Source organism: Amborella trichopoda, chromosome 5, assembly GCF_054954075.1.
Source record: "Amborella trichopoda isolate Santa Cruz 75 chromosome 5, AtrichopodaSantaCruz75HAP2 v2.0, whole genome shotgun sequence".
Taxonomy (NCBI): Eukaryota; Viridiplantae; Streptophyta; class Magnoliopsida; order Amborellales; family Amborellaceae; genus Amborella; species Amborella trichopoda.
The window spans coordinates 13,941,253-13,968,283 of NC_142340.1; the positions used below are offsets into that span (position 1 = coordinate 13,941,253).

Here is a 27,031-nt window from a genome sequence, read left to right on the forward strand (position 1 = left end):
CCTTTTCAGGGTTGCTTCTTAGTATGTGGTTGTCATGTGCACATGTCATGCGGAAGTTTATTGAGGATTTAGCCCTTGCTCTTACAAGCCTACATCTGCCCACAGGAGATCGCGAAGTTGTCCTGACCTACAAACCATTCTTAGGCATCTCTACAGCCTCAACTAGGGATGACCCTCAGAAAACCCTCTTTAGAAGTACCATATGCCTATGGGTAAGGGATTTGGACATGACCAGGGCCATGGAGTGGCTAAACTAGGTCTGTCAACCAACACAGGCACTCCACCTGAAGTGTATAATCCACTATAATTCTTATTTACATGCTCTCATGGGCTTTAAAGGCCACAAATGCCAACATCCTTAAGTCGCTTTCAATCACTTTTTTTTATAGCCAACAAATTGGAAAGCAACTTTGGCTCCATCTTTTGAATCACTGGCGCAGATTAGTGCAATGCCCAATTTTCAGAAGAACCATCCAGAAGCAAGAGCAATCTGAGTTCTTAGCTCTTTCTTCCCATTTATCACTATCTAAAAGAGCATGGCTGAATCCCATTACAACCCCCCCCCTTCCCCACCAAACCAAAAATAAAAAATAAAGTGGATCGCCATCTCAAAAAGAGTACTCACAATGGACAAAAAACAAAGATGGAGGACTCTACTCCCCAAATGTTGCACTTCATGCAAAATGGAGGAACAAACAAATGAACATCTTTTTCTCGATTACAAGGTGGTTGTGCCCCTAGTGGCTGACCTACCTATGGGCACTAATCCGTCAGAATCCTTTTTGAGGCCCTTTAATCACCACATTCCTCATCTGCCAGTGGATTTTTGTGGAGAGCAGCCTTAGCAACTATTTAGGTCCCATGGACCAAATGCAACACCAGAATTTTTTTGGGAAACAAAAGCACCAAGTTCCTTACAGATCGCATCAAATCTATGGTACTTTTCTAGGAAAAAATCTAAATACTTCAAACTGCACACCACCAAAGACTTCCTAAACAAGTGGAAAGCAAAGATAAATGCAAGGTCACCTTAAATTTCCCGATCATCCATAAGGAGACCACAAGAACAGGATGAAATTAAATTGAACTCCGATGGACCCTGGGAACAAGAATTCTACTCTGGTTTCATTGGCCACACTGATTCTAACATGGGCGAAACAGCAGCATTGGAATAAGGCATCAAAAAATTCAATCAAGAATGGGGCACCTTTTTAGTGATAGAGAGCGACTCAGAAAATGTGATATCCTGGGCATCTGGGGTCTCCCCTTTCCCATGGCACCTTGAACACATTTTTAACCAAAATTTTGAAATATGGAGGCAAACTCAGCCGCTGATTCCCTCGCCAAAGGAGCTACCGTGGCATTTGCTAATGGAACCCCTTTGGCAGCTTTATTATCTTGGTTCCATTCTATTTTAGTTCTCCTCTAGTTTCTCAGGTCCAACAACCCATACTTCCTTTGTCCAAAGCACCAAAGGGTGCACTTCATTTTTGTCATGTGCATAGCACCCATTTGCAGGATGCCATTTTTGATGGCTGGTTATGTAATTACTTCTATTCTTATACAACCGCTAACATTTACTCAAAAAAAATCATACACATGAAAATGCAGTTCCTAAAGAAGTTGCATTAACAAACACCTAGTGGCAACATAGCCAATGAGTAGAGAATGGCTTGGGGCCTTGGCAGTAGTATTGCCGAGCCCAATGGTGAGGTCTCCAACTCCATTCTCACCAAAGGGTAGGGGCCGAAATCCCCACTGATTTACCACTTTAACACAAAAGAATAGAAGCCCAAATCCCCACTGACTTACCTTTAATTAACCCAAAAAAACAAAGCCAGTGAGTATCTTAGCTACCTTATAAAACTTATGTATAGTCAAGGATATTCAACATCAGTAATCAAATACTCTCTTGTGCCTTTGACACCTCTAGTGTGATTCTACACACAAATATTACATTTTTATTATCCAACCTCTCATCTGAGGAAGCAATTTAACATACTCAGGCACCACTAAGTTCCTCTTGTCTAGTACTCAATTTTTTTTGTGTGTGTGTATGTGTGCGTAAAAGTGTTAAATGTTGCATTAAGAAAAAGGTACTACAAGAGAATGAGCAACACGTAGATCAGATGCCTCATGACAAAACTCCTAACGGGGCCCAAAAATTGCTTTACATTCATTGTATAGGCATCCAAAGACATCCAAACGATAAGCAAAAGCATGGCTCTAGTGCTCTAAATGTTGCCCAAAACTCCCCACAAATACTGTTCGGTAGCACCTTCCTTAGCAAGGGAATCAGCTGCAGTATTGGCTTCCCTCCAGATATGTTGCCAAACCACGTGCATATCCCTACAAAGGTGGAAAATTTCGTCAAAAATGTGACCTAGGGCCCAAGGACATGGGGAAGCTCTTGGGGCCCAGGTTATGACATTCTTAGAATCCCCATTGATAATCAAAGTGGGCCTCCAGGAAGGATTGAAATTGCGAAGGCCTTCGAGTAGGGCAAGTGCCTCTGCGGTGTTGGAGTTGGTATGACCGATGAAGCGGGAGAAGGAGAAGAAAGTAATGCCATGTTATCTCTGAAGATGCCCCCAATGCTCGAGGGACCGGGGTTGCCAAGAGAGCAACCATCGAAGTTCAGCTTAGATTGGCCTATTTGGGATGGCCTCCAAAGTGAGGCTCGTGGGATGCAGATAGTCCGAAGATGCAGTAAATTGCACCAGTTTAGGTGGAATTCTGAGATGGAGTAGTGCTGGATAATATTGCTGATATTGCTGTTTTTTGTCCAGAAGATGACCAATGATATGACCCTCTCTTTAAGGGCACCGAATGGTAGCAATCTCACCACGAAAGATCCTACTGTTCTTTCCAATCAGATTACCCAAAGGGTAGCCGCTATGGATGCACACCATAGAAAGATAGCGGATTTCGACCATGGTGGTGAGAGGAAGGACCTGTACAGGTGTGGGATTGATGGAGGGGTCACCCACGCCCAGCAAATAGATGAAGGGGATCCCCCAAAAGTGGGCTAGCTGTCTCACAGTGAATGAAGAGGTGAGTATTGATTTTTTCCTCCATGGAGCACATTATACATCTATTGGGCAGCTGTAGGTCCCTTCTTTGTAGTTGGTCGACAGTTGACGCTCTTTCAGAGATAGCAATCCAACTGAAGAGTTGGATCTTGGGGGGGACGAAGGGGGACGAGGGGGAAACAAGCTTTAGCAGAAATGGAGTTAGGTGGGGTAGGCATGGTAGGGGTTGAAAGAAGTGAGCAATAGGAGAAGGAAACAGAGAACAGGCCAGAAGGGGTGGGGCCCAAACAATTTTGTTAGTCCCGGGGGGTGGGAGGAAGGTTGTTTGAATTAAGGAAGACAGGGTCTTCTAAATACTGGATTCCACACCCTGTTGGGGCCCAAAGATTCGACACTATCGGCTACAGTGGCCTGGAGATTCCGGGCTACAAGGAACACTTGGGGGAACTGGTCCCTCAAAGGTGAGTTGCCTAGCCAAAGGTCACATCAGAACAGTACACTATTGCCATATTGAGGTCTAAATCTGATGTTGCTAATGAAAGGGATGCAGCTGCTAAGTAGGAATTTCCAAGGCCCTGCCTCTGGGAAGCCACACATTTTCCATGCAATGATATTTATTCCTAATCACCTCCTGCATCACCTCCTGCCAAAGGGGATGTTTTGAGTGGCAAAACACCACTAACACCGGCCAAGTAGGGTAGGTTGGTGAATCTTCCATTGTATATTTCTAGTCCCCCTTGAGCCTTCTGAGAGCATACTTTGGCCCAAGATATGAAATGAAATTTTCTCCCCCCACCCCCCCCCCCACCCCCGCCTGACCAAAGGAAATTTCTTATAAGCTGCTTCAGTCAATTGGCAACCGAGGAGGGCATATGGAAGAGGGATATTTGCTAGATGGGAATATTGGAGAGTGGCCTTCTTCAGGGTGAGTCAACCTGCTGATGAAAGAAACCTTCCCTTCCAACCCCCGAGTCTACAGCCAAATATGTCTATTATATGACTCCATTGACTCTTTTTAGGCTTACCAATGCAGAGAGGCAATCCCAAGTAGGACGAAGGACGCCCTTCCATTTTGCACCCGCAACACCCCGCAATTTCAGAAAGGGCCTGATTATCAACTGCCACCCCCCATAATCATGGTTTTAGCCATGTTCACTCTAAAACCAATAGCCATTTCAAAGTATTTTGAGGACGAGCCACAGATGCTCAATCTGTTGGGGGGTTGGCATCGCAAAACAATAGGGTATCGTCGGCGTATTGGAGGTGCGAGATCACCCAGCCGTGACTCCCAATACTGACGCCATTAATGAGGCCACTTGCATACATGCCAGAGATTGATCTGCTGAGCACATCAGCCGCTACAACGAAGAGAAAGGAGAGAGAGGATCCCCCTGCCTTAAGACCTGTCTAAAAAGGGAAAACCTTTTGGGGAGCCGTTGATGAGGATGGAAAAGAAGGGGCTAGAGATGCACCCACTGATCCATGACCTCCAATGGTGACCAAACCCCATTCTCCTAAGACTAACGTCCAGAATACTCCAATCTACGTGGTCGTAAGCTTTCTCCCAATCCAACTTGATGACAACCCCCATTCTCCTAAGAGTAACCCTAGGGATTTTCGCTGTGTGGCAAGAGTGAATACATTCGTGGGCTACAAGTGCTCCGTTGAGGATATAGAGGCCCTTGACAAAAGCCCCTTGGTTGGGGGAGATGACGCACCAGAGAACACATATCAGTCTGGGGGCAAGAACCTTGGAAAGAATCTTATAAGAGGTGTTAATAGAACTAATGCGTCGAAAATCTTAGAGCTCTTCAGCCCTTTCCACTTTCGGGATTAAGGCAATGAGAGTGGGAGAGTGGCATTCATTGCCTTGTTGATAACACCGCGTTGGTGGAATTCATGGAAGAAGGCAAGCAAGTTGAAGCAAAAGGTGTCCCAAAAGTCTTTAAATAAGGCAACCGGGTAGCCATCTAAACCAGGGGCACGCTTGTCCAAGGCATTTGATGGCGCATAGAATCTCCTCCTCGGAGAAAGGCCATGCGAGCCAAGCTGCCTGCTCAAGGGAATGGCTTGGAAGGAAAGGATGGCCATTCTAGGTATGGGCCCTGAAGGGGCCACAAAAAGGTTCCTGAAGTAGTCGCTAATGGCCTCATGCATGAGGGAAGCCTGGTCAATGATGAGATCCCTAACTTTGATTTGGGATATGTAACTATAGCGCCTTTTGCAATTAGCTGTTTTATTAAAAAAGGCAGTGTTGAGGTCCCCGTATTTCAGACACTTTATTCTGGACCATTTCTACCAGAATATTTCTTCTTTACGGAGGAGGTTCTGGTAGCTGAACTTGCGTGGGATCTCAGATTCCTTTCATAAGAGGTGAGATCCCGAACTTCCTTGGTAGAAACCCAGAATTGAATGGAGTTGAGGAAGGCCTCTTTTCGTTCTCTGAAATTACCAGATAGGTGACGAGACCACCCTTCAGGGGCAGATTTAAGGAGTTGAAGTTTTCTTTGAAGGCGGAATCCAGCAACCGTTGACTTGATTCATAAAAGATTCCTACCACGACGGAAATAGGGTTTTAAAGTTGGGCTTCTCGAGCCAAACCAGTTCAAATCGAAATGGTCTTGATCCTCCACTGGCGGGTGTAGTGTTAAGAAGGATGCGATAGAGGTTGAATAAGCAAGGGAATGGGAACCTGAAAAGGCCACATCCCAATCGAGGGAGACAAGGTCCCTATCCAGTTTGGAGAGGGTCAGAGTGGAGGTACGGGAGTGGTCGGACCAGGTGTATTTGCGCACCTTGGAAAGGAAGGTCTAGAAGATGATTCACAACATGAAATCAGAAAAGACAAGCATGGGCCGGGTAATACTTGAGTTTGAATTTCTTTCAAAGGACCATCTGGTGACGTTATAATCACCACATAAGCACCACAACGAGGGAGTCATTGCAGCTACTAAATTGAGCTCTTCCCATAAGCAGTCCTTGAGGGCATTGGAATTAAGGCCGTAAAGTGTGGTGAATTTGTAAGGAAATTCATCAGAGGCTCTAGAAAGGGCAACTGTGACAGAAAAGGCACATAAGTGGCAAGAATTGTGGTTATGAACGGTTGGGTCCTAGATGACTTAAACAACCCCTAACGCCCCTTGGGCCCCCATGACCTCCCATTGACATGGCCTTGATCTCGAGAGGGGTGGAGAAGGGAGCTTTGTTTCAATTACAACCAGCACCGCTAGCCGGTGTTTGAGGCAGAAATCATGGACTGTCAAGCGTTTAACCCAAACCCCGAATGTCCCACGTGATGATCTTCGTGACGAGGAGGAAGGAGGGGGCACTCTTTTATTCGAGCACCGTGGGAACTGACCTGCAAGTGGAGAAAGGTGGGTTGAGGCCGTGGGGGTCTTCCCTCGATCGTATTTGACCCCAGACTTGAGTCTAGCGAGTTCCATGTGTCCTTTGGCTCTTACTTTACACCTGGTTTTGGCATCGGCAATGACGAAGCTTTAATGTCCTCTTAGGATCCATCATAGTCAAAACCCATTACTCTTAGCACTTGTTGAATGGTGCCTTGAGCTTGGTCCATACCATCCACAAAATTAGTATTCACAGATGTGGAGGGTGCTATTAGAAAGGTAACTGAAGCAGTTGGGGAGTGGTAGCACAAGAGGGGAGTGTTGGGGTTTGTGGCTTTTAAGGCCTAAGGAGCATGAAATTAAAATTACTTTTAATGGTTTTCACATTTTAGTAGGAGTGTATTGTGGTTGACAGACTAACCTAGGATTAGGCGGTTTATGGCCCAGGTCATATCCAAAACTCTTACCTTTGGGCATGTGGTACTACCATTAAGGGTTTATAGTGGGTTAGCCCTTGTTGAGGTCGAAGGGATGCTCAGCGATGATGTTTGTAAGCCGAGAGAGCTATTTAATCTCATGTATGGGGAGGAAGGGTCTATGAGAGCAAGAACCAAATCCTCAACAAAAAACTTCTACAAGGCATGTACATATGACAACCGCATTTTGGGAAGCAACCATATCTAGAGGAACATATGTACATGTGCATAAAGAGAGCTCCCCCTAGCACTATAGTGATGTGTGCACCTTACTTGTTTTTAGAGGGGGAACCTATAATCAACATATTGGGACTATGGTTCCACTGTTTATTGGCTAACTTTGGCGAGCCAATCATGAGTCTCTGCACATGACTGTGTGTTATGGGACCTGTTAGGTTAGTTTGAGAAGACAGTTGTGGATCATGGATCCTGACACAGGTGGAATACCCTAACGTCACTTATTTTTTGGCCTATTGGTACCAATCCACTCCCAGAGGTATTTTTCTTCATGTTTTCAGAACCTCAGAGATATTTATCGCTGTTGTAAAAAAAATCTAGAAAACAATCGATATTTTACATTCTAGTATGGGCCTGATTTTTAAGTGGGATCCACGTGGGGGGCTATGGGCCCAAGTCCACAAATGGGTAGGCCACATAAGTTGGCAAGTGGGACCATCAAGGGCCACACCTCCCACACTCACACAAAGTGGGATGTCCTTAATTAAATTTAAAATTAATAAAACATTATTTGAAGAATCCTAATTGAATTAGAAGTCCTACTTGACTAGGACTTCTAGTTTGGCCAAAACTCTTAATAATACATTACTTGAAAAGTCCTAATTGAATTAGGAGTCCTACTTGACTAGACTCCAGGTTTGACCAAAACTCTTAATAAAATATTATTTGTTTGAAGAGTCCTAATTGAATTAAGAGGCCTATTTGGATTGGGATTCCTACTTGGATTAGGCCCCTACTTTAATCGGCATTCAAAACAAATTAGAAGTCTATCTTATCTAAAAGTGGATATGGGTCCAAAGGTTCAAAGGATCAAGTTCCTAAAATTATCGAAAAATCATGATGGGGATTTCAAGGATGAATGGCTCAAATTATTTCTCTCACCTCATAGATTACCTAAATAGTTTTTTAGATATTGTTGAATCATGATTTAATTGGAACACCCTGGTGCTCTTGAGGCTTATATAAAGAGGGGAACCCCCCTTTATTCTCTACACACTTCTTCAGCCCTCTCTCTCTCCTTTTCTCTCTCTCGCTCTCCATGCCATTTCCATTTCTCTCTAGTTCTCTCTCCTCTCTTCGTGGCACGCCACCCCTATAAGCACATTGGGGTTGCACGCACCACTTAAAAGAAGGGGGCACACCCAGCCCTAGAATAAGCTAGGGGTGCCATATAGTGGCATACCCAAGGGATTAAAAAGGGGCTAAGAAGATGTCATAGTGACCCATACTTTCAGCCCCATAGACTTCAGATAAGGGTGTTCCAAAGGTGCTTCCCAATTCATATTGATGGATTCCACAAGATCTAAGGATCAAGTGCGCCATCGCTCAAGCGTTCGGGTATGGGGTGCTAAGCCCTAGTAGGGTAACCCTAAGAAAGGCCAATAAGTCTTCCCTAATTTCTTTAATTTTGTTTGCTGCTGTAATTATTTTATTTTGCTTCCTAAAGTCTCAATATTGTACACAGTTTAATAAAAGATTGTATGGCAATAAGTTTTTAAAGATCCTAGATTGTAGTAGGGTTGATTTTATTGCTATTTGTGGCACCTGTAAGTAGAATTTCCAGCAATTAATAAAAGAAAAGAAGGAAAATTTTTTAATTTATTGCTTGGAATTTTACACAACCACATCTTCCAGGGAGGGGGTGAAGAAGGTCTACCAGGGACAAGGAAGGGGCTCATCCCCACGAAGGTAGCTAAAATAGGGGAAGGTGTAGTGGTGACAAACGAAGGGAAGAGGCATTACCCCTTGAAGGGGTTCGAATGAAGAAGAGGGTTGAAGGTGCAGTGGGAGATTAGAAGATGGCTGCAAGAATGGGTTGAAGGAGATGAGAAGAACGGTTGGGGGGGAGAAGGGCAACCAAAGGGGAAGTGGTTGATGATGGGGGAAGTGGTTGATGAGCGATGTGAGGTAATATCCTGCAATATCCCGGAAGAGCAAGGGAAAAGGGGATTGAAACAAGGGGTTGGGAGGGAGACAATCTAGGGGTGGGGTGAGGAGGTGGGGGCACAAGAGACAAGGGGGAGGAGGAAGAGGGCAAGAGAAAAGAACAAGCTGAGGAAATAGCCACAGGGGTCGAGGAAGAGAGGAGTATAGGGTCGGTGGAGAGGCCGGCTACAGGTGTGGAGGGTGCCGCTGAGTGGTGCAAGTGGTGGTGCCTTAGTTTCAAGGGGTGATAAAGGGGGTAGTCCCTGAATTGAGAAGGGCAAGGAAAAGGCCTCTGAAATGAGATGGGTGAGGGGAGGGCCTCTGTGGCAGTGGGAGGGGAGCTTGACAAGGGGAGGGCCACCAAGGCGGGGGGATTGATTCTTGAGCCAGGAGAAGTAAACCAAGACGCATCAGACTTGGAACAAGGCGCAGCTGATGGGGAGGGAAGATGGCCATCAAAGGGCCGAAGGGGGAGCTCGATTGTCGTAGAGGGCTGAAGGTTACGGATAAGAAGTAACTTAAACCGACTGGCAAGAGTGGGTGGCCATCGCTCGTCTACAGGGGCAAATCAGGTCAGCATGAGAGGTGATGATGCACTAGGGGGGTAAGTGGGTGGTTGCGAGGCCAGAAAGATGAGGAGGTAGCAAAAAAGGGGAGGATGGTTATTCGGTGGAGAGATAGGCAGAAAGAGAGGTGTGGTAGCTAAGGGAAGAGAGAGAGAAGGAGCCAATGAGGGTGAACAAGTGACTGGGAGAGAGACCAAAGATGAAGCAACATGGGTTGTCTCGCACTGGCTAAAACACATAGAGGATGAGGATAAGGGAAGGCCACATGATGAAGAGAGGGTTGAGCCACGTGTGCCGCAGTCTCAAGGGAAGGAGAGCGAGGCAGATGGGCTAGGAGACGAGTGGGTGGGGTTCGTCCAGTGGAAAGGGGGGTGGTTAGAAGAAGGACGATTCAAGTTGGTCACGTGAGTGGGTAGGGGAAAAGAAGAAGGACAAAAGACACACATAGAGGAAAGGAAGGGGTGAGGGCTAGGGAAGAAGGGGGGCCCATTGGATGTGGAGGAAAGGAGGGGCTCATTGTTGAATCTTGGCCGTAGAGAGAGCATGCTCCCTATGGGATGGGCTTCAGAACCTAGGAGGATCAAACACTCAATGGGTGGAGATGATCAGGGTCGTCGAAGATTGTGGTTCTTTCTGGTGGCCCATCAGACGGTGCTGATAGGTTCTCCCGCGACTTCTAGGATCAACCGTGGTCCACCTATCGTGGCCTACCAGAGTGGCCCTGACCTTGTTGCCCAGGTGAAGCTACGATGCAAACTTGGACATGGTGTTGTGGAGGCGGATAAGCAGAGATCCAAGCAATGTGGAACTAATAAAACTTATCATGAATTTGTAGCTAGAGAGAGGGAGGAAAAGGGGGTTGGGAGTCTCGAGGAGTTGAACAGCTCCCAAGGGAAGGTATTTAACGGACTCCCAATGCATAGAGAACGAAACCACCACAAGCTCCATTGATGAGTCTGAAGGTGTCTGGATGCTAAGCGTGGAGGGGGATGTTGAAGGCTCTGAGCCAAATCTTTCGTTTGATGAATGCTCCCTAGTTTTTGCTCCACCTAGAGAACGAAAGAGAAGCACCTTTTAAATGGGGTGAAGGCCATTGAAGAGCTTTATGACCAGCTTCAAGCGACGAGAAGGAGAAGAGGAATTTACCATTTGAGATCTTCCGACATGTGAGGTTGGGTTTCCCCCAAAGGCCTTGGCCCCATTTCTCTTTACCCTTGATGTCATCTCTATGGATTTGACGTGACCAACCAGAGAGTGTTGAAGAGACTGCTCGAGAATGGGGATATGTGGGCTGTTAAGGCGGATATTGTTGGGTTCAAGATGATGTTGGATGGGGATTAAGTGGACAAAGAAAGGAGAAACCTGAGGGTCGAGGTGGTGGAAGGCTGTACAGAGGTGGAGGGGAGGAGAGAAGAGGTGTGATGAGGAGCAGGGGAAGGGGTCTGCATGGAGGTGTGGTGGCTAAAGGGAAGGGAATGAATGGGTAAAGAAGAAGGTTTTAAAGGATGACGGGTGGAGGAGGTACGTATGATTGTGGTAGACGGGAGGAAGGGGAATGGAGCAGGAGCCATCCGAGTGTCTAGCACACAACTTTTACCCACTTTTCTTGTATGTTTGCATTTGACGTTAATATAACCAATCAGTCAGCTACGAATGTCCAGTTGCAATCCACATTTGATAATTTTGAGGGCAGGGATGCTAGTGGCACTATTCATGGTATTAGCCTAACAGGATTAACTATAATTCCATTCTTAAAAATGCTGTTTAATTTGTCCTGCAGTTGACTATGAATATGTCATCTGTTTGTCTACAGATTGATTAAAAACTAATACTTTGTCTATTTGTAGTGTTACTTGATATAAGAAAACATAAAGGGGAACTTGTGAAGCCATAAAGTGAGTCATCTCTTTCACCTAATTATTTCCTAAAACCCATTGATGGTAGCATCGAGAATTATATCAACTCATTTTCTTCATACCCAGCATCTTTGGGCTAAGCGCTCTAGTCATATTGTCTCTAATAGGATTAGGAAGTTTAATTCTGGAACATTCCTTCATACACTTCTTTTAAGAATTTTAATCATGAATGGGCTGCAACAAATGCAAGTTGGCTAAACTTGAAATTAAATGTAAGAATTACATTTGATATTGTTCATTCTAATGTTTGAGGAACATCTCCTGCTTTGTCCAACTTTTGTGCCAGGAGTTATTTTATCTTTCTAGCCAACCCCAAGTAGTTGGGAAAAGGCTCTGATGATGATGTTATGTTATCTTGTGCATGTTTCTCTAGTAACACTTGGGCATATTTAAGTTAATGATGATTGTCACATTCATAAATCTGAATATAAATTAAGATCCTCGACTTGACAACAGAATATCTGATGGTGAATACCTACAAAAGAAATTTCACTTTTTAAGTCATAATGGCATTCTCCACCAGCACTAAACCCTAATAAAAAAAAATGGGGATGTCATGTCCCATGCTTCCAATGCAAAAAGGTTCATACCTTGGGACACTTCCCAAACACAAACTTGCATGAGATGTCAACACACAAGTCATAATCTGTGTTAAACAGCCTGCATATGCAATAAAAAACCCGAGACTTTCTATGCCAAGTGATAGAGGTTATTTTGTTAAATATTTCAAGGTGAGTCTCAGCTCCCTCCTATCCTTCATTCAGATTAGAAGGAAAAACAGGTTCTTAATAGTCAAGTTGAAAAACCCCCAACCACTATAAAACTCAATTTTTTAAGTCACTAAGGCAAGGAGGTTATGAGTGTTGATATTTGATAACATAAAAGAATTAGGTTCAGAGTCAACCATCGACTACTTTTATATTTAAGTAATCACATAATACATTCAAAATCTGCTCACCTTCATCCTGAGGTCCCATTGTTAATACCATTGTATACCATCTTCCCCATTGCTTTAACGAATTCACTTCCTACCCTTCTGTTATCTTCTACTACGGCAAGCACGTATTGGAGAGATATTTATTGGAAATAGAAACGTATCATGAGTCACAATCTGATGTGTCTGTTGGAATTATAGAGAAGTTTAGTAAATACTTTTCTATATTATTAGAGGAGCATTAAAGGTAGTCTCCAAGGAGGCCTCACAACGGAGAATGTAGCATAGAAAACATTCACGGCGCCCTTTTATGATGGCAAACATAAATAACAATTATGCAACAAATATTAATCCAGATTCCAGCTTATATCTTAGAAATGACCTTACCTGTCCATGTGTTCGAGAAAGCATAGGAACGTCTGCATTTTTCTTCGCAAGATCACATATAGCTGTAATCAACTCATCCATGATAGGAAGAATTACCATATTGAGGGACTCCCTCAACATTAATGCATGAGCCAAATTATTGATATCCTCAGATGTGCAAGAGAAGTGAAAAAACTCCAGTACCTAAAACACAAACAATATATCACACCCAAAAATGTAGATCAAAGCAATCTAAAAAGATACATACATGCCATCAACTATATTTTTTCTTAAACGTATTTAAGTTCCATGACTTAAAATTCCAACATGGCAACATGATTGCAACAATTACAGCATGAAGTTTGAGAACAGGTACTAAAGCTTTAAAGTCAACAGAATTGGCTATTACCTCAATGGCTAAGATAATAAGCAGGTCATACACTTCCCAATGCTGATTAGAAGCAAAGGACTAAACTTGGGTTGAAAACTTCATGAGGACATGGAGCCATGCCTCAGTTGAGAATTTAACCAGGCACCTAGAATAATTCACAAATTCAAATGAAGGATTTGGTCACCCATACATTATTGTGTAGGTCTAGAGAATGCATAATCACATCAAACCTCCATGTTTTCCAATGTAGGTATAGTCAAGAGCACCTGAACTCTGTGGCTTCCAACAGTACGAATAATGATATCAGGACCCGACTTAGCCATTTAACCAGTGGAGGCACTGGTTGGCTGGACCAGTCTAACCAGATCAATTGACTGGTTAACTGATCATATTTAAGAAAAAAAGGTCCTTTTCAACAGAAATATCTCACCACAAAACTTCAATACCCAGGAACAACAAGTCCTTTTCCGCTTAAGTTATCTCATCAAAAATATTTTTTTTAATTTGTGATCAAACAAAAACATAAAAGTGCATATCTTCATAATACAGCACAGATAAACATTTACCTTTAGCATAACGAGTAACATAAATTTAGAACTTCATCAGGCAAGAAGAGCATACATAAAGATCTTGACATCAACTGTGGGAATACAACCTAGGGATTCATGCCGAGAAAGAACTTCCCAAAATCAAAATACACAACACAGATAGAATCACTCCAAGAGCAAGCGAAAAGAAAAGATGTACTAGACCCTAGCCCACACATTTTAGGGGCCTTGAGAGAAGGAAATAAGTGAAGTAGAAATAACATCTGCAACTATTACGAGAACAAAAAAAGAAAAATCACTGACCTTTGCAACTTCTGGAAAGGATTGGCATCTCTTTTTCAAGAAGTACTCCACGGCCTTTACATCATGATTGGTAACTTTCTCTATTCTTTTCACTTCCCAGGCATCATCCAAACTAAAACTTTGAACTAGGTCTTCTAAATAAGATATGGCATTGTCACTAAAGCTTGGGACTTCAGTGACTTCAGGAATTTGTGACAACTTTATCAACCACTTGACCTACAACCACAAAGAACAATACGAGCATCACTACATCAAAAACCTAACATACGAAAAAGAGCAGACTTCCACTGCACTTAAGTCAACAATGATTGTTACATGATGAATGTTCAGACTAAGCGACTAAATAGAGAAGCAAACAGGCTACAAAAAGTAAAGAAAACATAGTCACATAAACAAATAAAGCTGAAGAAATTGAAAAATATGACCACCCATAGCTACTCTTAGTTTTAGAAACTCAGATTTAAGTTTGATCTCTTTTGGCTCATTAGAGTATTTCGAGAAATAAAACTTCAAACAGTAAGATTACTACAAGAAAAAGCACCATCAAAAAAGAAAAAAACAAAAAGAAAGCTCATGAGGTGCGAGGGGAACACTAATAAGGGAACAAATCAGTTCAAAACTCTTTAGTCCAAGTAGTCTGTGGAGTATGCTTGGCTATCCAACCAAAATATATTTCTAGACATAGTTGTGCCATCCTTCTTATTTGTTATTATACATTATCATCATTTGTGATTATACATTATCATCACCACCATCATCCAAGCCTTGTCCCAACGATTTGAGGTCGGCTATACGAATTATGTTCCACCATTCTGCTCTCTCAATGGCCATAGCCTCAGTAAGACCATAAGTCACTATATTTTTTCTCACTACTTTCATCCATGTCCTTTGGAGCCTTCCTACTGCCTTTTAGAGCCTTCCACTTGAACCAAATCACCCCTAAGCCGTGTTGTTCTATGTCGATGCTTCACATTACCAGACCACGTAAGTCTACTTTCCCTTACCTTATCGCTTGTTGGAGCTATCGTAATTTCGTTCAAATATATTCATTTCGAATTCTACCTTTCCTTGTCTTGCCACTTATCCATCTCAACTTCTACATCTTAGCTAACACTTATTACATGCATATGTTGTTTCCTAACCACCTAACATTCTCCCATAAAGCATGGTTGATCTTACAGTCGTCCTATAGAACTTTCCCTTCGTTCATTGGTATGTGATCACATAAGACTCTAGAAACACACCTCCACTTCATCCACTAAGCTCTAATTCTACGAGCAACATCCTCCACAATCTTTCCTTTCTCATAGATTATAGATCCAAAATATCGAAAATAATCTCTTTTGGGTACTTATTGGCCATCAGTCTTTACTAATTCTTCATTTTTGCTCATATTATTACTAAACTTGCATTCCATACATTTTGTCATAGTCCGACTAATTTTAAGAACTTCAGATTCCAAAGCATCCCTCTAAAGTTCTAATTTTGTATTTATGTCGTTCTAGTCTCATCAATCAAAAACTATTTCATACGCAAACAGCTATACTACAGGACCTCATCCTGTAGATGCCACAACCCATACAATGTCCTCACACTAATTAGCACTCCCTCTGACATATCCATAACTATGTCAATGTATCCTATTGAGACTCATTTATTTTCCAGCCGACCAAATTATCACTCTAGCTACCCTATCATATGCTTTTTGCTGATCAATAAAGACCACGTGGAGGCCTTTCTCTTCTCCTTAAACTTCTCAAACAATTGCCTAATTAAGAAAATAGCCTCAATGGTTGACCTCCCTAGCATAAATCCAAACTGATTTTATGACACTCTTTTCATGTCTAAGTAGATTTATTATTATATGTTTTCAAAATCTAACAATGGATATAGCAATTGATCCAACTTCACTTGAGTAGCGTTATACACATCAACAGAGAGGTAGGTGACTGAAAAAGAGAGCCTGATATTCTCATAACCTTTCTCACTAAATGTGCCTTTTCACTCATAGAATTCTTCCATTATGCATGTTTATAAAAGATTAAAATCATGTTTTGAAAATATAAAATGCAACAATTTTTTAAGACCTAATGCTTTCAACGTGCTTTTCTTATTTTTCTAACTTTTAGGGATTTCCCAAAATAAGTAATATGATTAAAAAAATCGTTGCATAAGAATCCATTCCCCAACTCAAGTCATTTTTCCCAATGCTTAACATCGGACTGAACTTTAACTTAATAGATGTAGCATCACCAACTTCCATTTCTAAATAGTTATACATTTCTACATATGATTGGAACCAAAAAATTTGTTAAAGAATAACTTGTTTTGCATATTGAGGCATTTCTGTCATTTTGATATGTTATCTGATACTTATTTTCATTGACGGTATTTTTGTGCTTTGCAAACCCCAAACAATTATAAATAAAGACATTAGTGGGGCACAGGGTGATTGAATCTCTTGTCACTCTCTCCCTTCTCTTTCGTTCTTTTCTTCTTCATTTCCCTTTCTCTCTTTATTTTTGACACCTTTTACTGTTCATGGCACTTTTCATGGAACTGTTCATGGCAATATTCACTGTATTGTTCACCAGTATTGTTTATATGGTATCAAAGAACTGACTTGCTTATTTTCTTCTTCTTTATTCTTTAAAGAAATAGCAACCTGAACAAAAAAAAAAAAAGAGTGAGAGAGTGGAAACCCTAATTCTGTTAGTACTGATTTCATCAAGAAATATTCCTTTGTGTGTGTGAGGCCAATTGGTCTAAGACAGGTGAGGACCTTAAACTTTCCTTTAACCTGCCCCATGCCCAAGTAAAGGAGTTGGATTGTGTTAGGTAGGCAGCCAACGTAAAACGTTACCAAAACTTATCATGAATCTTGTGTGTGAGGCCAACATGGTAGCCTCTATGTGTTGAGCATGTTCATGCGATTGAAAGGTCCTTCCTCGGATGTGAAAAGCCAAGAGGAACAAGTGTGAAATGCTACAAAGTGTATCGCATAAGTTGTGAATGAATTATTTTGGGGTTTCATCGTGAGTTATAGTGAAAAGAGCTTGTGGTTTTACTATTTATTGGCAAGCGTTTTCAAGCCAATCATGAGCCGCTACAAGAGACTATGGGTCAAGGGTCTCATTGGGTTAGCATGAGAAGATAATCGAGGATCACGATTATTGAGTCAGGTGGAATTCCCTGCCTATCACTTTTCTCGAGCCATTGGTAACAATCCACTTCTAGATTTTTTTTTCCCAATTTAATAAATGATTATGTCATCATAATCATCATTAAGCCTTATCACAACTATTTGGGGTCGGCTACACGAATCATGTTTCGCCATTCTGCACTATCAAGGGTCATATTCTTAGTAAAACCATAAGTCCCCATATCTTTTCTAACTATATCCATCAATATCTTTTTGTGTCCTCCCTAGTCCTTTTAAAGCCTTTCACTTTAACCAAATCGTACCTCATAACCGGTGTTGTATCGCATCTACATTGCACATGACCAGCCCATTTTATCAACTATTGAAGCCACATCTAAGTTCCATCAAATGTATTCATTTTGAATCCTATTTGTTCTTGCCTTGCCACTCATCCATCTCAACATCCTCATCTCAGCCACAGTCATCCTATGGGTATGTTGTTTCTTGACTACGCAACATTCCATCCCATAAAGAAAATATAGTATCACAGTTGTCCTATAAAACTTCCTCTTCAGTTTCAATAATATGCGGTGATAACATAAAACGCCAGATGCACATCACCATTTCTCCCACCTAACCGTAAGTTTATGTGCGACATCTTCCTCAATCTCTCTATTTTCCTTGATTACATTTTCCAGATATCAAAAATACTTTCTTTTAAGTATATCTTGGCCATCAATCTTAATTACTTCCTCGTTTTTATTCTTATTATTACTAAACTTGCATTTTATATACTCTATTTTAGTCCTACTAATTTTAAAACCTTCAGATTCTAGAACATCACTCCAAAGTTCTAACTTTGTCGATCAAAACTATGTCATCCACAAACAACATACGCCACGGTAGTACTTCATCCTGTAGGTGCCTAGTTGACTCGTCCATAACTAAAACAAACATATATGGGCTCAAGTCTAACCCCTAATGTAGGCCTATCAGCACCGAAATGATTATGTAGTTTTCAAAAAAATTTCAAGAATTTTTTAAAATTATTTTTAGCAAAAAAAAATACTAAAAGGGTGTTTTTGTAATTTTCCAAAAATCCCTAGGGCATTTTGGGACTCTTGTGACAAGGGCCCAACCCACATGGCATGGGACATGGGGGCCATATGGACCACGTGTCCTAGCCTAGTGACGATGGCCATGTCATTTCATTTTTGTTAAGGATTAAGTTATGTTTTTAATAAGGATGGTTTATTAAAGAAGGAAACGCAATGAAATCTTTGAAAAAGATTTAGTGTCAATATTTGTGGGAGCAAAGAACACTTTACGTGTGAAAAATATTATTTTCAAATCTTTGTTTTTTACCAAATCTCTTTGATTTTGAATTCCTACAATCTCCTTGTAAGAGAAGAGGAAGTACTACTCAAGATAGAAGATCTTTTGATTGGTCATATCCTAAGTTGACTAGAAGTGAATGTGGGTCGAAGATTCAAGGGATAAGGTTCTTAAATTCCCCTCTCAATCATGGTGGCTGATTCAAGGGACGAATGGCTCAGTTATGTTTCTCTCACCTCATAGATTACCTAGGACTCCTATGGCCAAGATGAATTCTAAATTAGATAAGTATACCTAGAACCATCTTGGAGCTATAAATAGAGGGTAGACTGCCTCATTCTCACCATCTGAAATCTCCTAGCCTCTCACTCTCCTCTCTCCTCCACACCCCTCTCTATATCTCTCCTCTCTCCTCTCTCCTCTCTCCTCTCTAGTTCCAAAGGTATGGCATGCACCACCCTAGGGAGCTTGGGGTGGTATGCCACCCATATAACACAGAGGGGTATGCCAGGCCCATTCTGAAAAGGATGTGCCACTAAGGTGGCTAACCATAAGAGTCTCAAAAAAGGTCTAGAAAAACCCTAATTTGTTTTATGCTCTCAAACCCTAGTTTTGAAAAAGGAATTGTCCAAAGGAGCTTCCCAATTCAGAGAATTCAGCAGGACCAATAGGATCAGAGGGCGCCATCGGTCAAGTAATTGGATGTGGGGTGTACCAAGTCCTATGGGAGTGGCCCTCGACAACATCAAGCACGTCTTCTAAGTTTTCAGACATTACTACACAATCTATTGTAATTTTCAGGAACATTATTTGTATTAGAATTCATAGTTAAAGCTTGTATTCAGCCCCGGATTGAGTTAGGATTATTTGGCAATAAAAGGAAAAGGCCATAGGTCATATTTAGGGTTTCATTTCTTGTTTACAACATTGTTTTGTGGCACTTGTAAGTGGAACTCAGATATATTAGTAACAAAATAGAGAAAAGTTTTTTATTTTATTCCCAAAAACTCCACATAACCAGTTCTTTCAAATTTTTGCAAATTATACAGGAGAAAAAGCAGCAGGAAACAAGCTACTCTTCAATTATTACACCAAGGATTGCATCTGCATGGCCATTAAATAGATTTCAATTATTCACACAACTTAAGCTTAAAAACAGAACAAAAACAGCAGGTTTGCACAGCCTGCTATGAGACAATGACTACTGTGAAAAGTAATGCCAAGATCATGTTAACTTCTTTAAGGAGCCACAATGACATAAAATGCACAAATAATTATAGGATGTTGAAGTGGAAGCATTCCTTGGAAGGAAAATATACATCATATTTGCAAGAGGATACTGCTGAACAAGGTCAAACCAATATCGCCAATCATGGTTAAAATCTATTTGAAAGGATCAACGTCAAAAGGTACTAGAGGATTGGTCACATAATATGCATCCCCTTGTAATTGCAAGTGACTAATCAGTCCACTGCATAGCGCATACACGTTGCATATACAGAATAATCTAGCTGGCTAGCAGACATCTGTAGTATGCAAGAAAGAAGATCAAAAATATTCAATTGAAGACAAACCCACCATCTTGGCTTTCCAAATTCCATTAGTTCAAAGGAAAATGTGATGGAGAAAAACAATTAAAATATGAATCAAGAATAGAAGAGTTTGAAGAACAAATCATATCACTTATAGAAACAATCAACAGTTATTTACCTCAACCAAAATACGATAAAGAATCAGGCCATATTCACTAAAAAAGCAGTGCAACTCCTTGACCTTTTGCACGTATCTACCATCAAAACATGCATCAAGAATAGAAGAGTTTGACGAACAAATCATATCACTTAGAAAAACAATCAACAGTTATTTACCTCAACCAAAATACGATAAAGAATCAAGCCATATTCACTAAAAAAGCAGTGCAACTCCTTGACCTTTTGCACGTATCTACCATCAAAACATGCATCAAGAATAGAAGAGTTTGACGAACAAATCATATCACTTAGAAAAACAATCAACAGTTATTTACCTCAACCAAAATACGATAACGAATCAGGCCATATTCACTCAAAAAGCAGTGCAACTCCTTGACCTTTTGCACGTATCTACCATCCAAGGGTGATAATGCAGTTAAGCTAGACAAGTCATGGTCACTGAGTCCTTCACAATGGCTCTGAGAAAAATAGCAAAAAGCCCATCACAAATCTAAAGTAGCATGTGTCGATTACGACTTTAATACACAAATGACATCCAAGAAGAGGGAAAAAAAGCAGCGCATAGGCATAAAAACATCTGTTAATTTTTTTAACATAATCAGGCTTCTCAATGCACATAAATGGTTAGTATTACTGACTACAGAGATTAAAGAGATGGAAGCATGGTTGATACTAATGTTTGGGATATGATATGATCTCACATGTATATCAGGTATAATAATATATCATTCAAAAATATGGACTAGTATCATGTTAGGAAGATTTGTCGAACTCAAGACAAGATAAGAAGCATGATGTTTGAAGTCAATAAAAGTCCCCCTATACTTAATTCCTAGTTTAAGAACCACAAATACATCCCCAATCCAAAATTTCTTTTTTGAGGGAATGTCAGAGACAAGTCAAACTCAAATTATATCTAAAGAATGTCCGAAACCAGTCTAACTCAAAGAATCCTATGATCAATCAAACATAAATTTACATCATTGATATACATCTTAGAATAATAATCTCCTCACTACTTGACAGCACACCAGCATAACAAAGATGATTCGAATTACAAAGGTAGAAAACACAAACCAAGGTCCAACATAGTCGTTGGAAACGCCTGGGAACCCGAATCATTTCAAGAATTGGAATCGTGGCCGCATGGAAGATTCTTGTTTTCGGAATCGACAACCGTACAGTGGGAATTGCGGGGAACGAGATTCCTAAATTCCTAGAATTGCGTCTCAACTAAAATAGATTTGAGATTCATCCACATCAAGAGTCGTGATTCCAGCCTCCTTGGATTCGAGATTCCTATCCCCTGGAATCGAGATTCATCGATATGTGGAATTGAGATTCTGACATTTATGGAATTGAGTTTTTGACATATGTGGAAGAGAGATATGCTGCAGTTTAGAATCATGATTCCAAAATCTTTGGAATTGAGTTTCTGACGTATATGGATCCGCGATGCATGCTAGTTTGAAATCGAGAATTACATTAATACGGAGACCACTACCCAACAATCGAGATTGCAATTATATGGAGTAGGAAGTCCCATACACATCTTGAGCCTTACCAACTTTAGAACCTATAACAAATGTCTCTTATTAGACTCGTAGAGTAAATTTTAAAATGATTGTGTTGACCACTGAATTTAGGGTCAAATAATATATTAGGAAAATTATATCCCAAAGATATATTTCTAAATTGGGATTATGACTTCATTATTATATAGACAAAATAGGATTATGTATTTCTAAAAGATATGGAAGCAAGATTCCATATTGATTGAATTGCACTTCCCTACTCCTATGAATTGATATACATTGTAGATTCTAGATTCAAAACCCTAGCAAAAAGAGAATCATTAGATGTGGAATTATGTATTATTTGAGGTGGACTCAAGATTCAATATTTGCTTGAGTTACAATTCAATGTATTTGGGAACGACTTTCCACAAATAATGGGTTGAAAATTCTAAACATTACTGAAACAAGATTCCAAAATTAAGGAATCGAGACTCCGTGGTTCCAACAAACGGTCTTTGCTGACCCACGATTCCGGTTTGGAAACCTGATTCGCCAATTCATTTAAGGAATCCTCACCGAAACCGTTTCTCAGACCCACACACATACACACAAACACACACATGGACCTATATGTTCTCTCTCGTCGTATAAGAAGAAATAACAAGAAGATGGCCTCCAAGTGTTTGACACGAAGCCTCTCTCTCTCTCTCTCTCTCTCTCTCTCTCTCTCTCTCTCTCTCTCTCATATTCACTCTATCTACTTATATGAATCTCATATTCACTCTATCTAAATATATGAAGAAGAAACAGAAAAATACAGGAGCCTCTTTCTCACACACGAATGCATAGCCTCTCTCTCCACATATACAATAAGAAAAAAAATATGAGGACCTTAAGTGTACTATGATGCAAACCCTGACACCCGCTCTCTCTCTTCTCTCGTTCTCTCATAATATATATATATATATATATATATATATATATATATATATCCAACGTCAAAAAATTCGCCCGCCCGAGCACGTAAGCGGCTAGAGGACCTGGGCGATGTCGGGCAAGTAGGGGGGTCATGCCACAAGGCGGGTGCCTAAGCTGCTCACAACAAATTACTGGGAGAGGGGCGAAAATGCCCTCTTTGCTCCTCTTTTCTTTTGCTCCTCTTTTCTTTGTATTAACCCCCTAAAATCCTTGTAGAACCAATTTCAAGCCAAAAAACTCCTGAATCTGGATTTTTATGAGAAATTGAAGATCAACCACAAATCTAAAATTTTAGATTTCTTGCGAAATTAAAAGGCATTCGAGCCCAATCTTTTTGGGACTTGAAGTGGTTGTGAAAATAGGTTTTTGGCAACCAAAGCTCACCCTTTGAAAGCTTGAAAGATTCCACTTCAAAGGTTAGAGATTTTCAAGTTTTGAATTAGGGTTCTATGAGCAATTATTTATTTCTCATTAGATATTTATACACATACTTGAACTTTAATATTTTTTATCATTTTGTGAAACAATGAATGCATGTTCAGTTTCTTTTTTCTTTTCTTTTTTCTTTTTTTTTTTAAATCAGGTATTTAACTCATATCCAAGGGGTTGGTATTCCACCAAACCCTTAAAAAAAAATATGACATTTGGGCGCTCATGTCTCTGGGTGCCCGCCACGCCGCCTAGAGAGTTCTCCAATATTGTATATATCAACTCTTTGATCTCATCTCTTTGACACACGCATGAACACACACGAGCGCGCACACACACACAGAGAGAAAAACCTTACAAACACATATAGGTGAAGTTCTATAGTACTTCACTCATAGCTCATCACCGTCCAAAGTCAATCACACAGTCACGATTGTTAGAAAGTGTTTGAATTTTAATAATTTCTACAAATTTTATTAACTTGAAATTTTGTGGGTGTGTGTGCCTTAGTGAGAAGCACCTCAATAAAATATAAAAAATAATTTAGATGATAAAAAGACCAAATTACCCTATGAATATTTTAGGGGTATTTTTATCATTTTATTTCTTGACAATTATTTTTTAATATTGTATATAGGTGTGAGTCGGTCGGATGTATGCACACACCAAATTTCAAATAAATCTTATTTTTAGAAAAATTATTAAAATTCAAACACTAATAGATAGCCATGACAGTATCATGGATTTTGCATGATGATGAGCCGTGAGTGAAGCAATATGTTTGAAAATGTTTTGCTATATATAAAAATGTCAAAAATAATAGGGCTATTGTTGAAGGGAGTCATTGTTGAGGCCTACAGAATGGGAAAGAATAAAAAGAATGAGAGAGAGAGAGTCCGATAGACTACAATCTAGGACTCTTCTGCACTCAAGACTCGAACCAATTCACCTCCTCTCTCTCTCTTTAATGGGTTCCTTGTTTTTAGAGAGAGCTAAACAGTGCCCTTTTCTGCAGCCATGTGATTTAGGGCAGAAATATAGGAAGTGCCTCTCCAGTGGTGTGATTTAGAGAGAGAAAGAGAAGAGGCACCTCTCCAGCCGTGTGATCCAGAGAGAGAGGAAGTGCCTGATTTAGAGAAAGAAATAGAGTTTTCTCGTTTATTTAGAGAGAGACTGTCATCATCATCATCATCATAGTCGACTCTTGCTCCACCATACTGCTATATCAAGGGTCATACCCGCAGTGAGGCCATAAGTCCCCATATCTTTTTTCACTACTTACAACCATATGCTTTTGAGCCTACCCCTTGCCATTTTCGAGCCTTCCACTTGAACCAACTCGCACCTCCTAATATGTGTTGTAATTGGTCTACACTACACATGGCCAGCGCACCTAAGTCTACTCTCTCATTTTACCGCCTATTGAAGCCACACCTAAGTTCTCCCGAATGTATTCATTAGGAGTTTTATTCCTTCTTGCCTTGCCACTCATCCATCTCAACTACATTCATCCTATGGGTATATTGTTTCTTGACCACCCAACATTTCGCCCCCTAAAGCAAAGCTGGTGTCATAGTTGTCCTATAGAACTTCCCCTTCAGCTTCATTGGTATGCGGCAATCACATAATATTTTAGTTGCACGGAAATCACATAATATTCTAGTTGCACATCTCAACTTCGCCCACCCAACTCTCATTCTATGCGCGACATCTTCCTCAATCTTTTCATTATCCTAGATTATCGATCCAAGATATTGAAAGTGCACTCTTTTTGGTATTTATTATCATCAAACTTAACTACTTTCTCATCTCTACTCTTGTTATTACTAAACTTGTATTCTATATACTTTGTCTTCAATCAGTTAATTTTCAAAACCTTTAGATTCTAGAGCATCCTGCCAAAGTTTTAACTTTATCTTGATGCCACTTCTGGTCTCATCACTCAAAACTATGTCGTCGCAATATACACCATGGTACCTCATCTTGTCGGCACCCCAGTCAACTCATCCATAACTAAGACAAAGAGCATGAGCTCAACCACTGACCCTTGATGTAGACCTATTGCCACTAAAAACTCACATGTCTCTCCACTAGTTGTTCATACACTAGTTTGCACTCCCTCGTATATATCTCTCACCAAATTGATATAGTATCTAGAGACTCCTTTCTTTTCCAACACCGTCCAAATTAAATCTCGAGGTACTCTATCATAAGCTTTCTCAAGATCAATAAAAATCATGTGGAGGTCTTTTCCCTTTGCCCTAAACTTCTCAATCAACTGCCTAAGTAGAAAAATAGCCTTAATTGTTGGCCTCCTTGGCATAAAACCGAATTGGTTTGGCTTTCTAATCCACTCATTTCAGTCGTTCTTCAATCACTCTCTCCCGCAACTTCATAGTATGGCTCATAAGTTTGATCCCTCGATAGTTCGTACAATTCTATATGTCTCCTATTTAAAGAGAGATTGTATAACTCCCTGTTTCCAAGGAGGTGTATGTTGAAATCAGGACATGCTCGCCTTGGCCATAGGCCGAGGCCGAGTTACTTGGCTTTGCTTGAGTAGACTCAGCGAATTCCCGAAACATTGATATATACATACTATTTTTATCAACTACCTTTCAAGTTCCTTTTGAAGATTTATGATAGAAATCTTATGAGATTCTATTTAGAGAGCCTGTTAGTATCTCGCTATCAGTCTTCGTATATCGAGCTCCAACTCTATGCACTAAAATGAAAACCTAAATAAACAGAAAACAATAATTCATGTGGCATATCGAATGCAAACAAAGACCATTTCTAAATCCCATTAAGTTTATTTATGCCAACCAACAAATTTTCAAGATAAACACTCTTATTCTTGCATAGACATGTATACATAAAAACAAAGGTAAAGGAAAGCGCAATGACCCAAAACATGTATGCACACAAAAATTCAAAACACAACTCCCAACAAGTAAGGTCTCTTAAGAGAAACCCTACTCTACCGTTCCTTATCACATAACCTACCTTCCTTACCACATAACCTACAAAAGATAACCTTTTATGATAAGAAATGCAGAACCCTGAGTCAAGGTACAACCTATCAGTCTCAAATATACAACCAAAATGCTAAACAATAAAAATGCAAATATACACTTCAAAAAATCAGAACAGAAGAAGAAAGAGAAGTATCGAGCAATAAGAAGAACACACGGCATACCTCAGTTTCAGGCTGAGAATGATCTCTCATCGACGTTACACCACACGCAGGTCTAGATCGGTAGGTTAATACAGTCCTAGACAGATTGAGGTGAGAGCTTTCTGGGAGAACTCGGGGGCTTTTCGCAGAAATTGGAGGAGCTTGACTTGAAATGAAGTAGTGAATGGGCCCTGAAACCACCCTAACCTTTGAGGCCAAGGTGAATTCCATGGCGATGCAGAGCCGGTGGGAATTATGTAGATTTAAAAATGGTACGAAATAAAGCCCCTAGGGCATAACCTGAGCATAAGGAGCAGCAGCGAGAGATGCGATGAAAGAAAATACCAGCTGCTTCAAAATTTGGTTTAAAAAAAAACTTTGGATTTAGTCGCGGGTGTCTTTCTATTTTCCAGTTGATAGCAAATGATTATCTGGTTTTCAGTTCAGAGTCTAGGTCCCTTGTTGGGTTTGCTTCGTCATCTTTTTTGCTGCATTAACAAGAGAGGGAGAGGGGTCATTTTGGCAGAGACGAGCGGATAATGGCGCTTCCGGAGTATCCACATATGGCGGCCCGCCGCTGACATGGCGTCACTTGAGTATTCATTGTAGATAAGGGACTGCATACAATGAAACAATTTATCTTTCATACACGATACCGCTAATACTTACAAGCATCCGATGGGAGATCTAATCGCTTG

The 27,031-nt window shown here is 40.6% G+C and overlaps 1 protein-coding gene across 5 annotated transcripts in view; it reads right to left on the reverse strand.

The window, feature by feature from the left end:
- LOC18421871 (uncharacterized) overlaps positions 1-26,607 on the reverse strand; it is a 39,315-nt gene extending 12,708 nt beyond the window's left edge. The window contains exons 1-5 of one of the 5 annotated variants that reach the window (XR_016056038.1): positions 26,355-26,607; positions 20,546-20,689; positions 14,043-14,258; positions 12,822-13,004; positions 12,459-12,620 (exon numbers count right to left, since the gene is read on the reverse strand). Coding sequence is in view for 4 of the 5 variants with exons in the window: in XM_011622522.3 (XP_011620824.1) it covers positions 12,822-13,004; positions 14,043-14,258; positions 20,546-20,689; positions 26,355-26,564 (753 nt within the window). In the remaining variant the exon portion in view is untranslated. Of the gene's footprint in view, positions 1-12,458; positions 12,621-12,821; positions 13,005-13,209; positions 13,337-14,042; positions 14,259-20,229; positions 20,383-20,545; positions 20,690-26,354 lie in introns of those variants that run through there. The other 4 variants (XM_088867525.1, XM_011622522.3, XM_088867524.1 and 1 more) reach the window with 4 other exon arrangements.
- Between the last annotated feature and the right edge of the window lie 424 nt (positions 26,608-27,031).